This window comes from Sceloporus occidentalis, unplaced genomic scaffold (genome assembly GCF_023333645.1).
Source record: "Sceloporus occidentalis isolate IW3139 unplaced genomic scaffold, rSceOcc1.0.p SCAF_5, whole genome shotgun sequence".
NCBI lineage: Eukaryota > Metazoa > Chordata > Lepidosauria > Squamata > Phrynosomatidae > Sceloporus > Sceloporus occidentalis.
Window position 1 is genome coordinate 16,669,250 of NW_028316985.1, and position 16,963 is coordinate 16,686,212.

The window sequence follows — 16,963 nt, forward strand, 5'->3', positions numbered from 1 at the left end:
TAGTATAAATCCAATAATACATATACAATAAATGCAAGCCCTGAACTAGCTTAATGGTTCTTTAAATTCTAGACCCCAAGTATTGATCAGGTTGCTGTCGAGACAAAACTAGATGAGATCATTACTTGACATTTTAAAAAACTGTATTTCTAAGCTTTAGCTAAATCAGTGCAACATGTATGACCTAGACCTTTGGTGTATCTACACTTTGACTGTCATGATGCTGTCCTACAGAATCCTGCAATTTATAGCTTGGTGAGATGCTTAGAATTATCTCCTAAAGAGCTCTAGTGCTGTTAACTAAAACTCTCCAGCAGAAAATTCTAAGTACCTAATCAATAAATCCTCAAACTCCACAGGATGGAATCATGGCCATCTTGGGTCCTGCATAAGAAAAAAGATGGAAAATCAATCAATCAGTCAATCAGACAAATAAAATAGTTTTTGTGGGTTTTTCAGGCTATAAGACCATGTTCTAGAAGAGTTTATTCCTGATATTTTACCAAGTGCAGGTAATGAGCCCCATGTAGCTTTTAAGGGCTCATTTTTAACCCACCCAACCACCCCCCACAAAATTATTTCAACTTTTTTGCAATGGGGGGGGGGCAAAAACAGTTCAAAACCACCACCAAATACAGTGATTTTGCCTTGACACCCTCCCCTCCATATTGTTTAACCCCCATAAAAAACCTTCCAAAATCAGGTGATGATAATCTCAAAGGAAAACCAGTGATGTCACTACCAGTCATAATTGAAGCACTACCAAAGCCCCCACAGTGGATCTAAGGATGGAAAGTGCCCATCAACCCCTCTGCTCACCCCTGCCTAAAATGGTACTAAACTGGTATAACCGTACAATGTAGATGCACCCCTTATCATAATCACTGTGTCGGGAGGAATTAAAAAAAAACACTCCTATTCCAACCTTAAGTCCCCTAGCAATACTTATGTCCCATGTTCATAGAATCAGAAAACCCTGAAACATGGGGACAAAGTTAAAGCAGTTCATCTTGCAGACACAGAGTAGGCAATCCCCTCTTTTTGAGTCAGTGTGCTGGGCCCACAAAAACATTTTGGTTTTTTTCTCATGGTCTTCTCATGGCTTGCCATATTACATGGCCCACAGTTTGGGAAAATATTGATAGAAGCACTTTAAAAAAATTTAAAAGAGAGAGAGAGAGAGAGAGAAAGAGAGAACGTATTTCTGTCTGTCACATCAGCTTTTAAGGAGTAGCTCTTTTCTGCCAAGAAAGTGTCTTTTCCAATATCGAGATATAGATGTATTTTGAGCACTCGTTTATTAAAAAGAAAACAAGTGATTGGGTAAACTGAAGGAACTCATGTCAAACTGGGTTACACTTCTGTGAATCAATTTAGTTTTCATGCTGCTTGAGAAAGGTTCTTCCAGTAAACATGTTCAGAACATTTAGGATGCTATCTTGAAACAAAAACAAAAATAGAACGATGATCTGGAAGGAGATTTTTCAAGATACTGCATAGGTGACTTCCTCACCTCTCACTTGAAAGTCTCCTGTTGGTTCCTTTACCCTGAAGTAGAGGTAACCAGAAATTCTAAAGAAACTGCTTTCTCCATTGCTGAAGCACCACTCCAGAACCTTACCGAACTTTTGCCTGTCACATCACTGTCAAAGCTACAAGACCACAACACAAACAGGATTAGCAGAAGAGTGGGTAGCTGCTAGGTTGCTGCCCATCAGGATGATCCATGCACACCAGGTCCAGACTGGAAGTACCCAAGAAGGAAGCATTCCTGTCCAAACCAGCATCAACCACTGCCACCAAAAGCATTCCCTGAACCACCCTAGATCTATGTCACACTTGTTGCCTGTGACACACAAGTCACTCAGCAAAGAGCCAACACCAAACACCAAATCTTTGCAAGCTTGGCTGGAACTTGGCTGGCAGATTGAAGCGGGATTGCTGCTCCTGCTTTCTTTCATCAAACTGTTACCGAGTTTGGTTTTATATCAATTTTGGGTGCCAAGCGATAAAAAATCATGACCCCTGACTAACCCCATCTCAAGCCGCCATTACCCTAAAAGCAAGCTGACCACGTAGCCAGCAAGCCTGGCTGGACCTGGTCATAGAAAAAGGTAAATTTAAAACCTTAAGAAACCAGTTCTGGGAGTTGCCCTACCAGTTTCGCAGGCAGCTCCAATGAGAAGAGGACAAAGAAGCGGCCTCTCTCCTATTGAGCCAGTGATTGTATTAACAACTCTGCCATTCAGATATTTGCCTTCCCCTGAAAGGTGTCAGACCTTTATGTATCCATTGTTTAACTTTAAACTTAGACAAAAGATAGCCATGAAGACCTTTGTTCATCAGGTAGCCATAGCCTGAGGATATGTTTCGCAGTATAAATAGGACCGAGATTTCTGCCTCATTGGGCTTGTTGAGCTGAAGTTCCAAACCTCAAAACCTTGTTTGTCAGAGCTGCTGCTCCAGGCTTGAGTTCTCTGAGCCTTGGGCTCCGCTGAAATCACTTGAGCTAAGCTAATGCTCACTGTTTCTTTCAGGCCTCTAAGTTAGCTTTGCCCGCTGGAACTCAGCTTCTAGCCACCGCAGTCGCCACTTGCTCTCCCTGTTCCCCGCGGCTGTGTTCATCATCCACCATCCCTCACATCCGTTGCTTGGAGAAGACTCCTAAGGTAATTATTTCAACAGTGCCTCTATCCTTTCTCCTTTACTCCCAAACTCTCCCCCTCCCTTGCTTTAGCATTGAATGTGTGTGTACGTGTGTGATCCCTTTTGTTGTGTGGCTTTAATAAATGTTTATATTTTTATTGCAACTCTTTGGCATTGGAGTCTCTGTTTCTTGGGGTTGGACTAGATGACCTTTGGTATACACATAGGGACACGATCCGCTGCGTGCGTTGTTAGGACACACCTTTCGTAAATTTGAGCTAATTAAATTCCCCTAATTTGATCCTTCCTAACAAAACAGTCTGAGAGAAGATGGACCAGAAAAAGCAACATTTGGGTATGTGTGTGGTAGGGAATATTGCAAGCTGTTTAGGGAAAATATGTCTCTGGGGAAGGAGTGGGAGGCATATCCAGGGTCAATTACTGGAAAGAGTCCTTTGCCTCAGAACCGGGTCCTGTTGTTAAAGTCTCTCCCTTTCCTCATCCAGGTCCATCTCCAGTTGAGAGCATGTCGCCTCTGTAAACGCCCTACTCACACACCAGCCGGGCCCCTCTCCACCACAATGAAGAAAGATTGAGAATCCTTCCTCACCAGGGAGAAGTTTCTTTCTTTGCACCTGGTCACCTTGGGAGCAGCAATTGAGCAGCTTGCTGAACAGCAAGTGAGAAGCTTCTCACCCATGCCACCCTTTCAGCAAAGGCCAGTGCAGGCAAGAGGCCTCTCAGTTGCTGCTCCCTTTGCACCCGGTCACCCTGGGACCACGAAGCCTCTCACATGTGCCAACCCTGTGGCCCCTTGCCCCCACTGGGTTGACACATGTGAGAGATTTCTCAGTCCCAGGATGACTGGCACAACAGGTCCATATCTGAGCTAAGTACTTCTCCTGCATCACCAGCAAAAACTGATATATCAACAGCATTCTTTTTCAGAGATGCCTATTCTGGCCACATGCCTTAGTGACACCCCTGTTAAGATCACCTTCAATATGACAGAAACTCTAGCATGGATGTACAATTAAGAAACATATCACCGTGACTGCAATAGTTACAATTGCCCATTCATGCTTTCCACATGAATTTATACCACATATCTTTTAAAGAAGAATAATGTAAACTTGTTTTCAAACACTCACATTTTCTACATGAATTTATACACAACGCATCTTTTAAAGAAAAAGAATGTGAACTCACTCTACAGCAGGGGTAGGCAACCTTTTTGAGCTGAGGGCCGGGTTGCTGTCCCTCAGACAACTGGGGGGCCGAAGCCAAAAAATAAATAATTAAATAATTTAAAAATAAATAAATAAATAAACAAACCGGGACAAATGTAGGACAAAATTTTCAAATGGAGGACACTTTTTTATAAAAATGGAGGACACGTGAAAAAATTTGCTGATTTTTAAAAAAATGTTAAGATAAATGCATGTTTCTGAGGCTTCTATAGACAATTGCCCCACCATGCCCCTTGCGCAAGAGGCCAAAGGCCCCGGCGGCAATCGGCGGCAGGACCGGGCTGGGGCCGGTCCCAAGGCCTCGCCGGGCCGCATCCGGCCCACGGGCCGCAGGTTGCCTACCCCTGCTCTACAGCCTGTGATCCACATAGGGACTGCAGCCCCTCTGGCATGGTCAACTCCTTCAAGAGCATAGATCAGTGATGGCGAACCTTTTAGGGGCCAAGTGCCCAAAGTAAAAGGTCTTCCAGCCCCGGGCGTTACCTCTCCAGAGATAGCTGAAGTCCTGGGGGTGAGGGGAGAAGAAGAAGAACAGGCACGTACTTCTTCCTCCTCCTCTCTCCGGCACATGCCATCATGGGCATAGATCTTTCAGAAGACATGTGAATTTATATATGAAAAGAGCAGGAGTAGATGTGGGAAAGTAAATACAGGTAGTGGGCCACTGTTGTGTAGTGGTTTGAGTATTGAACTACTACTCTGGAGACGAGGGTTCAAATCTGCATAAAAGCGTAAAAACCCACTGGGTGACTCTGTGCAAGCCACACTCTCTCAGCCGTAGAGTATGGCACCCACCCTCTGAAGAAACTTGCAAGAAAAGCCTATCTTGCCTGCAGTCACCATAAGTCAAAAATGACTTGGAGACACAAAACAACATGCTAATCTCACTCCTTTCCTTTTTTTCTCTCTACATATAAACAGGCTTGAGGGTACTACCAATACTCTGAAATTTAAAGAGTTTGAAGATGGAGTTTGACCACTAGTTGGTTCTTAAAGCAAGAAGAGTTGATTTGATGTTGTTGGACAACAAATCTCATTAGCCTCTAGGCAGCATAGCCAAAGGTCAGACCTCATGGGAACTGTAATCCAACACCAGTTGGAGGGCCACAAATTCCCTGCCCTTGTGCTAAAGTAGTTTTCTTCTTCTGAAACACAGCTCATATTAAGCTGTAAAGATTTTTCCAGAATCACAACCAATCCTTTCACATTAAATACCAATTAGCAGTGGATCCATCACAATTCATTAACTAGCTATCAAGTAGTCTTTGTTTCAAAACAGAGTTGCCACAATTCTAACAATTGGTTTATTGTTCACCACTGTTAGTGGGCTTGCTGCAAGGACAGTACCTTTACTCATTGAATATGTAACATTGTCCCCCTCTAGTGGTCACTTGACCAGCAGTAAAATCAAAACATGAATTACTCAGTAGCTACTGTACTTAAAACTGCACACACTACATGATGAATAGAATTGTAGTTCAGCTCCAGATAGATTAGAGCTAGGAAAATTAATCCTTTCAAGAAAAAGATCAGAACCCCTTTCCCTCTTAATATGTCACTACAGAGGTCCTACTACTTTCAACAGTACAACTTTCAATACACCCTTAGAAACATAGAATCATAGAGCTGAAAGAGATCACAAGGGCCATCCAGTCCAACCCCCTGCCATGCAGGAACTCTCAGTCAAAGCATACCCAACAGATGACCATCCAGCTTCTGTTTAAAGACATCCAAAAAAGGAGACTTCACAACTCTCCGAGGGAGTGTGTTCCACTGTCAAACAGCCCTTATTTTCAGGAAGTTCCTCCTAATGTTTAGGTGGAATCTCTTTTCCTGTAGCTTGCATCTATTGTTCTGGGTCCTGTTCTCTGGAGCAGCATAAAACAAACTTGCTCCCTTCTCTCTACCCTATCACTGTCTCAGGTAGATCTAGTGGGAATACAGGACAGGGTGGCTGTTCCTAGGCTCTGGAACTTCCTTCCCAGAGAGGTTGAACTGGTATCCTACCTACTCTCATTCTGCAGACAGGTAAAGACCTTTCTGTTTAGAGCAGCCTTTGAGGACTGAGTACACATGGCCCATCCCATCTAAACAACGTGCTGAACTTTCTGTTACTTTTATTGTGCTCTTTTTATTAAACGGGTTGTGTTTTTAACTGGTTTTAATTATTTGATCTTTAAAATTCACAAAATACAAAAGTCAAAAGATGATTAAACTATGTATTTTATATCTGTCGTAAGCCTCCTTGAATTCTAAACTGAATAAAAGGTGGGATAAAAATAAATATTATAATAATAATATAGCAATGCCACCCAGCTAGGATCAGGTTTTTTCCATTAATCAGTTATATGACCACCATGTGCACACAGGCCAATCTTGTATGCCGCTAGCTTCCTCTCATCACACATTTCCATTTTCCAGATGGTGAAGTTTGGATTTTTTCCCATGAAAATTTGCACAAATATTGTTCTGGGAAAGTTCTGGAGTAGAAGCAATTCTGCCATCGATCAACCAAGACAGCATATTCCAGTTACAACATTACTCAGGGAATCCACAAGGACAAGAAAGTCTTTGAGCACAATATTTATTGAAAGTTGTAGCATACCATGTCAGGTTACAGTTACCATCTTTCAAGACCACTCATTAGCTGCCATACACTTTTAACACCAAAACTGAACTATTGTACAAGATGAGTCTGCAGTTTTACTTGTCAATTCTGAAACCCCTAAAGAGAGATGAAGGTTCAGTCAGCTGATTTTCTATCATGGTTCAGTTTCTCATCCCAATGAGACTCATTTTGGAAGACAAAAAATTTCCAAGACCATAGTTCATTTATCAGTATGAAGAGAGATCTTGTAGCACCTTTAAGACTAACTGAAAGAAAGAAGTTGGCAGCATGAGCTTTTGTAGACTTCTGCCTACTTCCTCAGATGCATTATAGTTCATTTATGTTAGTTTTAATACTCCCAATGAATGCAGAAGTGGACTCAGATGCTCTTTCAAAGTCTGCTGTATATACACAAACTGCAGTCCATCAACAGTAGGTTGTACTGAAACAATGACTTCCTACAGCAGCTAGCCCCCCGCAACCTCATGGGAACTCTCTTGGCCATCACATCTTTTTTTGAGTTCCCACACTATAACCCAATATTCATTCATATGGTTATACACTCACATTGGCTTTAGACAACATCCTTCTTCCTGCCTTGTCCACCAATGGCCATTGTTAAAACTGAACTTGTCATCTCATCTCCACACCTACAGACTTTTCAATTCCTATGGACATTCTCACATACAGACTGCTTATATAGATCTGTCCATGGACTTTCCACTCCACAACACACATCTGAGGAAGTAACACTAAAGTCTGTGAAAGCTTATGCTACCAACGTCTCTCTTTCAGTTAGTCTCAAAGGTGCTACAAGATCCCTTGGCATACTGATTTTCCAGACTAATATGGCTAGGTCTTTGAACTTATCTTCTGATATCCATCTGTTGTGGGTGCTTTGATTGTGTGTTCCAGCATGGCAGAATGGGGCTGGATTGGGTAGCCCTTGAGGTCTCTTCCAACTCTACAATTCTATGACTCCTACACATCAGGATGCCATTGGAAAGCATAACTGCAGGCCATACTTAAAGTATGCAGGTGTTTATGATGGAGACAAGTTTCTACAGAACCAGGACCTAATAAAGAACAATTGCCATCTTTGGATAACCCAATATGGAGTCAGTGGAGGAATTCATGCATGCATCCTTGGGTTTGCTCTGCATTGGTAAATGGATTAATAAAACAGAGTGAAATACAGCTTCTTCAAGATGAAAACCTGTATATTTTCTCATAATCTAACAGTAGCTGAAATCACTGCATTACTATTACAATTAACAGCACTCTTAGTGTTGCTGTATAACCACAAGGGATAGTTCTGACAGCTCTACAATCATGTTTATCAGGCTTTTCCCATCAGTTTTGTAATGTATGAATAAAGAAGCTGTCCTTCAACATAGTGGCCTCCAAATGTGTAGAACTATAACTGCCATTGCAGCAAGCATCAGATGGGAGAAGACTGTATTATAGGTTCATGTACCTAGATTTTGAGAACTTTTTTATTTAGGTAAAGCTACAACCAACAACAACAACAACAACAACAACAACAAGCATTATCCAGATGGATTCTGCCCCACTCCTTTTTTTGGTTTTGCTTTGCGGAGTCTGATCATACAGAGAAAATAAGGGTAATCTCTTCTTCTCTGCCAAATGAAGACACCCTGCTTAGATGTGAAAATGGGAATAATTTATATAACAGCTTTTAAAGAAAGTGGAGCTCTAGAATCCTCCTAAGAAGCTTTTGGAAAATGTCAGGATCATTAGTAGCTTAACAAAAAGAAGTGATTTCCCATAGCTTTGATTTGGTTAAGTGCAAGCGGAAAGCTTTGAAAATGCACAAAATGTGATGATAACAAACTTATCTGAAAGAGTGCAAAAGTTTAGAACAAATGGGACTTCTGGTTCTGGAAATGGTCATCTGAGATCACTTTCCTGAGCTCTATGAATGTGAGAGCTGCAGGTGATTACAGGTCTGGGGACAACCCCAATTGGTGATTTCTCTCCCCTTATGAGGGGAGAACAGAGGAGATCACCCACAAAAATTGTGAACCCTGTCAAGCCTGTGAAGACTACAATAGTCAATTATGGTGCAAAGGGAGGAGGGTGTTGAAGGTCAAATTCCACTTGCTCACCCCACTGCATGCTTGCCTTATGGACATTAAGCCAGCATACACTTTCTTTTTCAATAATTGCATTTATTGGATAAAAAGAAATCTTCAAATCAGAGACATCAATGGCTAGGCAAGTTTCTTGCCTTTTTTTTTATTATTCAGAAGTTTCAAGATTGCTGACTGTGCCTAGAAAGTTTAATATGCCATAAGTCAGAAACAAATTGATGGCACAAAACAACAACAACAGAAAGTTTAATACTGTGTGAAGAAAGAACAAAAGAACATTAGTAATGTGAAATGACCAAATTAATTTGATCATGTTGGAAGAGTGAGTGTTTTTGTATCATCTTGCAAGTAACAAAGGACTAAGGAAGATGACCATTTTGTTTTGAGAAACTGGCAGGGCTCTCATTGAAATAGATGGTAAAGGCTAAACACCAGACTGTGTCATTCCTACATTTTGCCAGAAGAGGCATTCAGGAGAAAAAAGTGTTTTGCTACACTTTTTACACTTAGATCAGGCTTAAGGGAAGAGTGTTGAAGATGGAACCTTTACAAGATGAAATTGTGGAGATGTGACAAGAATTTCTGTAAGAATTTAAACTGCTGAGAAATGATATTGAGGACTTTGGTATGAAAAACAGATTGAGTTTGGGACTACCTGAAGAATAGGAAAATGAGGATGAAGAGGGAGAACTGGAGGCAACTGTGGGATCCACTACAGAAAAGCAAGGCATAGGAGTCAGCCTGAAGTTGGAGGAGCCTGAAGGTTTATCCACAGATAGAAGTTGGCACTCTGTTTGGCTTAATCAACATAAACTGCACATGGCTATCCTGTCCAGTTGCCACTGTGATAGGGAAGAGCATTAAGTTTTGGAGGAGTTTTGGAAGCTAGAGAAGATCGCTAAGGGCATCAGAATCAAAGTACAGGGCAAAGCAATATCACATGTGTACTGGCAAGATCTTGGCATTTTGAAAGAAATCATAGAGATGCGGGGAGAGATTGCCAGGGAAATCAGGATTTATGTAGAATGGAAGGTTGACACTGAGTGTGGAGAGGGCGACTGTATGGGCAAGCAGCTGGGGAGGGACAGCAGAAATGTTTTCTATGAAAGGTTGTTCTCTCCCCAGATTTCATGTAACTTGAGGATTAATGCCCAGTTTCAACAATTGCAAAAATTTGCCAAAAACAAACAAACAACAAATAGGTTTGAATTTAAATAGGAAGTATAAAGAAATGAGGACAGTCTTTACTGGATTTATGAATGATGGGTCTTGTTATTTGATGTTTAATTAAACCAAAGATTTATGATCCAAAGGAAAGAAACAAATTATAAAAGAGATGTTTTTTTTAAAAAAAAACACATTAAGGTGGAATTTTAGGGATTTTGGTGGATGGTGTATATAAAATATAATTTTAAAAGAACTGGAGATTTGTACTGAATTGATAATCATTGAAATTGTTGTTGTTGTTGTTGTTGTTGTGTGCTTTCAAGTCATTTCCAACTTATGGCCACCCTAAGGCAAAACTATCATGGGGTTTTCTTGGCAAGATTTGTTCAGAGGAGGTTTGTCACTGCCTTCCCCTGAAGCTGAAAGCATATGACTTGCCCAAGGTCACCCAGTGAAATGTTAAATCCTATTCATTGAATGCCACAGAACTACTGATAACTGTTTTTGTACTCAGTGTTGGCTTAGCTCACAGGCCTAGAACAATGCTATAACAAGCTGCAGAATGTTAAACACCATATTTGTGCAAATTTCTTTATTTTAAGGGACATGCCCAAATCAAAAGGCAACATTATGGCCCTGAGCCTCTTATGCTATACACCGGCTCTGTTAGAGGCTCGGCAGAACCATGTGGAAGGAGGATTTATACATCCCTAAATGCGTCAATAAAGCTTTGCACCTGTGAAAAATAAATATTAATAAAAACCAATAACCAGAAACACAGGCAAGTTGGATGGCTGGGAAAAACCTCAAATTCACTCCAAATTACAGCCCAATCACAACCCTGACGGAAAATTGAATTCTGCCTGTATGTTTAGAAAAACTGCTTGTCATTTAAAACTATTTTTCAGCACACAATTGCACAAACATTACAGGTTTTTAAAAAGGAGGAAATATTTCATGCTTGCCATTTGCAATTATACTTGATTGCTTTTATTATTTTTGCTCCCCTAGAGAACTAGATTCTTTCTACACTTCCATCTTGAAGCTGCTGCAAGGTTATTCTTGCCTCTTTTTCTTCCCCCTCAGTAATCTAATGGATGACTCAGAGCTCAGTGTGGGCTGCAGACTGAACCATGAAGCATCAGAGTGCTGGAAATCGTTCTGATATGGACACTGATAACTTTCAAGGCTACAGAATATGTTGAACTCAGACCTTGGAAACATTACTATTTTCTCCAAATCCTAGGGTTCTCATATTCCAGACCCTCCTGGCAACCTTGGGTAGCTTATTATGCCTTTTATTATAATTATGGATATAATTTATTTGCATTGTCATTATGCAGATTTATCAAGCTAATAATTGCATTTTCTGCCACTGTATTTAAGATTTGGTAGCATTTTTGTAGTCACTGTTCTGAGAGAACCAGTGTAACATTTAAAGCATTGGACAAGGAATAGAAAGACCCGCATTCAAATCCCAGCTGGGCCATGGAATCTACTGGGTAACCTTTGGCCATCACTATGTCTCAGCAAACCTACCTGGCAAGGTTGCTATGGAGTTTAATAGCAAGACAGGAACATGTGCATTCCTGGGTTGGCAGCAGTAGCAGCAGCTGCAACAACAACATTTCATTGTGCATACATTGCTACTGTGTGTATTTTACAGGTGGCAAAATGATACAGATTCATGTAAATACATGAGAACTACTGTCATCTGGTTCACAGGCAAAATGTGGAAAAAATCATGGACAAATCTACAAAAACCCACTTCCTTCACTTGTACTTTGCCTCTTGTAGGTAGTTCTCTTGCTCAGTCTGCCCTCCCACATCTCACTATTTCTTCCCTCAGCTTGTGCCTTCACAATGTCTCTTCCCTTAATCTGTACCTCTCTCCCTTCCTAACCTCTCCCCTCTTCCTTCTTGCATTCCACCACTTGCATCTTGCACTCTTCCTTCCCGTCATGCCTCACTTTGTGCCACCACTACTCTGTCTTGTACCTTTTGTTGCCTTATGCTTACCTGTCTTGCTCCTTGCATCCTGACACTCCACCTCTCAGCGATCTTCCCTCCTTCTCCCCTTGCCTCACTTTACTTTAGCCATTCTTCCCTCCCATGCTTTTTGAATTCCACTATTTGCATCTCTTACTCCTCCCTTTCCTTACACTGCGCACCCATCTGCTATACCTCCTAAAGGTAAAGATAAAAGTTTCCCCTTTGACAAGATTGTAAAGTCATGTAGGGGGCGGTAGTAATCTCTGTTACTAAGTCAAAGAGCCAGCATTGTCAAAAACGACTCTATAATAAAATAAATAAAATATATTTTTTAATTTCTATACTGCTTTTTGCCAGGCAATCAAAGCACCGTACAACAAGTTAAAATACATCCATATATACATAGTGCCCCCCTTAAAACAAGATTAAACAGTATAAGATTAAAAACTACATATTAAAACCCAATTAATCCAAATAATCATCATCATGGGCAAAGTTCAATAAATGGGAAGTCTTATTCATGGCTGAGTATTTTATTCTGGGAAGGCCTGCCGGAAGAGATCTGTTTTAATGGCTCTTTTAAAGCTCTCTAGATTGGTAATTTGGCGGATCTCGTCCGGCAGACCATTCCATAAATTGGGAGCAGCTGCAGAAAATGTCCTCTGGGAGGTCGCCGTCATCCTGGTCTTTAAGGGCTATGGTCATGTGGCCAGCATGACTGCACAGAATGCTGTTACCTTCTCACCAAAGTGGTGCCTATTTATCTACTTGCATTTTTTCATGCTTTTGAACTGCTAGATTGGCAAAAGCTGAGACTGGTGATGGGAACTCACTCCATCACGTGGTACTTGGGACTTGAATTGCTGACCTGCTCATCTTGTAATCATCAGAGTCAGCATCCTAACCACTGAACCACCTCTCACTTTCCTTCTATTCTTCTGCCAGCTTGCTTCACCTGGCCCCAATGCCATTCCTCCCTCCCTTGCAGCTGTAACTTCAACCTTCTCTTCCTCCCTCTCCCACCCAATTCATTTCATGCTGCTATTATTTGTCTTCTAAAGGACTTTAAACAGAAGTATCTCATACATTGTGGGCAGGTAAGCAGGCAGGCAATGGCAAACCTCTTCTGAACAAATCTTGCCAAGAAAACCTGATGAAGCTCACCCTAGGGTCACCATAAGTCAGAAATAACTTGAAGGCACACAACAACAACAACCAGGCAGCAGAAAGCAATAGAGTTTGTGGTACTGCAAGTGAAGAAGCATGAAAAAAGAGAGAAAGTAAAGCAAAGGGAGCTGGTAGATACACAGTATTCTGAAGGTAGTTTACATTAAGAAGTCAAAATAGAAGTATAGAATTGAAAAGGGCCGTCCAATCCATCCCCCTGCAATGCAGGAAGACACCATCAAAGCACTCCGAAAAGATGGCCATCAAACCTTTGTTTACAAACCTCCAAAGAAGGAGGCTCCACAACACTCCAAGGCAGTGCATTCAAACGTTCTAAATCCAAGTGAAAATCATTAGAGATTGTTGTTACTGCTGCAATTAATCCAAGATAATCCCATATCATATAGATATTTAGGACAATGTGAGCCTTCCTTCACCATGGGTGCCCCCAGTTTAGAACAGGACCTCCATCACAGGTTGCATGGTCCACTAGGCTAGAAGTAAAAGCAGGGCATTTGGGGCCATCATTGTCATTGTTGCCATGAAGTTTTCCAGCCATCTGTGAAATTTTAATTACTGGAAAGCATGTCAGGGGATACTGAACTGACCATTCTGTGTCCCAACAATAGGATGAAAGAAACAAAGCCAACCCCTCCAGGAGCGTTTTGAATGCAACTAACCAGATGCCATCTTGCTATGGCCTCAGTATTCTAAGGCAGCAGTCTGAGGGATTGTTGATGTGTTCTTGTGTGGGGGTGGAAGACAAGTGGAAGGAAGGATTCAGAATGCTATGAAGGACAGTACTATATAAGAGAAATGCCACTTCTGGGAAGGGGAAAGGAAAGAGACATCTCCCAGAAGCTACAGAAGTTCTGGAAAAAAAGTGAGACAGTATTTGTATTTCTGATTCTGGGTAAACATCTTCCTACATATCTTGCAAGTCTTATTATAATTGCCATGTTAATGTGTTCCTCACAGAAAACTTTAATTAAGACAATTACTTTTCATACTTGATTAAGTATTGCAAAATATTTACCATGAAATCACTCTTTTTCACTGATCCAGCAAGAAAAACAACATGTTCTGTTGAGTGACCACACTGGGGTCTGAAAAGCTGATAAAGGCTAGCTTTTTCCAAATTCCACCACTTTTAAAGCAACATCTAGCCTCTCACATCCACAATTTTCACCACATCCTCTTCCAGCAAGTCACTACCCAGGGAAGGAAAACTATTGAAATCAAATGTTTGTGATTCAATCTCTCCTCATCACTTCTGTCCAAAGAATGATAAAGAAAAACCCTGGACTCTGACTCTTTTGCAGTGTTGGGGGAGCTGCGGCTATGCGCAGAAGTTGGAATTGTACTGGAAATGGCTTAACATATTTTGCTAACTCTTAGTGAGCTTGAAGCTGAATGCCTTTATGCTCACATTGGGTGGGGGTATTGAGTTGCTGCTATGTTGATCATTACTGTTACTGTCTGAAATCATAGGACGAAGGGAGACAATGGTATATTCACTTTTCCCTGCAAGTAGCACATTTCACTGTTGGTTCCTTGAGGAGTGATCTTTGAGCAGTTTTTCCCCAACCTGGCATATGTCAGATACATACAAATCCCATAATCCAATTTCTGAGCAGGATTGCTGGGGTCTATTCCTAAATACATCTGAAAAGTGCCAGGCTAAAGAAGGGTGTTCCACAATGCTGTTTCTTACAGTCTGCACCAACCTTTGTCATTGATCTGTTGCATCCAAGGGTATTAGCAACAGTGAGACAAAATTGAAGACATAGCCCCACAAATAAGAATTCTAACACACACAACCCCCCTCCCTCCCACACACACACAAAACCTTCTTGCGGTGCCCAAATTTCTAGCACTCCAGAGAGCAAGATGTTGAAAATTGTTAATACCCAGAACACTTATATTTGCTGTGTTCACATTACCTTAATAACCTGGCCTGCCCCTTTTCTTTGGATGTCTAAACTGTCTTTCTATCTGCTCAGCTTAAGGTTTGCATGAACTGTGATGCTAGAAATTTAGGGAGTGAAGGAAAATTCGGATGAGGCGGGAAGAATTCTTATTTGGGGGGCCATGCCCTCATTTTGCCCTCACCCCACAGATATACTCTGGTTGCATCACTTTTTTTCTTTCCCCTCACACCCACCCACCTATGTCAACATGTTTGTGATTCACTCAATCTTCAAGCACCATGGACTATTTAAGAGAAAATGGTGTAGAAAACTGAAAAACTGCTGCTCTTTAAGGGAAATATTGGAAAACTAATCAGAAACTATTGCTTGTTAAGCCAGTAATGTCTGTTCATTCCCATTCATTCAACTACCTGTGAAGTTATTTTGTTCTGTCATTTGTTGTAACTTATTACAGATATGTACAAAAGTTTTGCAAAGTTCTCAACTTAAAACTTTCCATATCTGCATAATCAATTTGACCCAACCTGGATACTGTATTTTAATCTAGCACTGAAGATACATAAACTGCGTCGGGCAATTGCTATGATGATTTCACCTGGGGCTTCTGTACTCTCTGGTAGTCCCCCATCCGGTAAGTACCATACAGAACATCTGCTGTGGCCCTCTCCCAGATAACTCCACTGCCAGAACTTGCATGGATGCCACAATGACTAGAAAATGACCTTGTAAGCTGTCTCTGTTGGCACTCAACTGAAAAAAACATTAACTTCTTATTTACCCTTGAATAGCTTGAAGATCCATACCACCAGTGCAGGTGATCTCTTCACAGATGCAGATCTCAATTATTCCACACTATTGTTGTGTATGTAGTCATTGTGGCCAACCTGATGATAATAAGCCTCTCTGCTTTTGAATTGTATTTAATTGAGAGCAGTTTTTAATATACTAGTTCATTTGGCAGGGACAGTGGTAGTTAATCCTCTGCTGTCTCACTTTTGCAACCACTTTTAAAATGTCCTAGTTTTTCTCTCCTCCTCCCATTTCTTCCTTTTGCCTTCAGCTTTCTCAAATTGTTGCAAAATGCAAAAGTTTGCACTCAGTTATCTCAGCAGGGGCAGGGGGAAAGAGAGGAGAAACAGAATCATGCCTTTCCAGTAGGTTTGAGAAAAAGCAAACTGTTGCAGCTTCTTATGGATTGTGCATTCTTCCATATTAATAACTTTTGCCATCTTGGCCACACTGTGAAGTCACTTGGCCACACATGTCCCAGTTTTTATCTGTCAAATTTTGGAAAGTATGCATGTGGAGATGCATAGCTGCCACTCATAGGCTAAGATATGTCTATGTGGGCTAGACTGGAATTCTAGGCCAAATATCTGAAGAGTCATAGTTCCCCATCTCTGCTTCACAATATTCCTGACCTCACACATTTGCTGAATAAATTACATAATTAATGTACAGAGTAAGTACAGACCCAGTTTCTCCAGAGAAATGTACCTTCTGGACCCCTGGCAGAAGCTACAGAAGAAACATTAAATTCATTAAGTAGTTAATTCTCCATGTTTAGCTAGTTTTTGAAATGCAAACAAGGTCCCTTGCCCCTCTGGTACCATTTTATAAATGGCAATATGTTGCAGAAATATGTTGGTGGACAAAGGTTGAGATGTAATGTCTGAATCTTGGATGCAATGATGCATAGATACCTTGCAATGGGCAAGTGCATATATGTGCTATTGTTTAGCATTTTTGTGGTTGTTGCAAGTGTAGCAGAAGGTGTGAGGTGAATATTAAGCTACTTTCTCACTTACTGTCGGTAACTGATGACTCACCCTCCTTTTCATTCTGAAGCAATGCAATTAGGCAGGAGGCTCATGACCTTTATGAAAGTCCTGATGGTAAAAGGAATTTTGAAATAATCATATCTAGCATCTAAGGAACATCATCTAAGGCACATCAGGCAAATTGAACCATTACCAGTATGGCATACTGGAAAAACAACATATCTTTAATAGAAATGTACCCAAAGTCCACACTTCTTTTAGAATAAGAGCTGCATTTAAAGACTAACAAGAAGGCAAATCTAATTTT

The 16,963-nt window shown here is 41.0% G+C and overlaps 1 protein-coding gene across 2 annotated transcripts in view; it reads left to right on the forward strand.

Annotated features, from left to right (window-relative positions):
- Window positions 1–2,549: 2,549 nt before the first annotated feature.
- Window positions 2,550–16,963, forward strand: part of LOC149311693 (perilipin-3-like) — a 30,729-nt gene continuing 16,315 nt past the window's right edge. Inside the window, exons 1-2 of one of the 2 annotated variants that reach the window (XM_089526691.1) lie at window positions 2,550–2,669; window positions 15,423–15,506. In XM_089526691.1, coding sequence (XP_089382817.1) covers window positions 15,458–15,506 — 49 coding nt within the window. In that variant the 5' untranslated portion in view covers window positions 2,550–2,669; window positions 15,423–15,457. Of the gene's footprint in view, window positions 2,670–13,760; window positions 13,828–15,422; window positions 15,507–16,963 lie in introns of those variants that run through there. The other variant, XM_089526690.1, reaches the window with a different exon arrangement.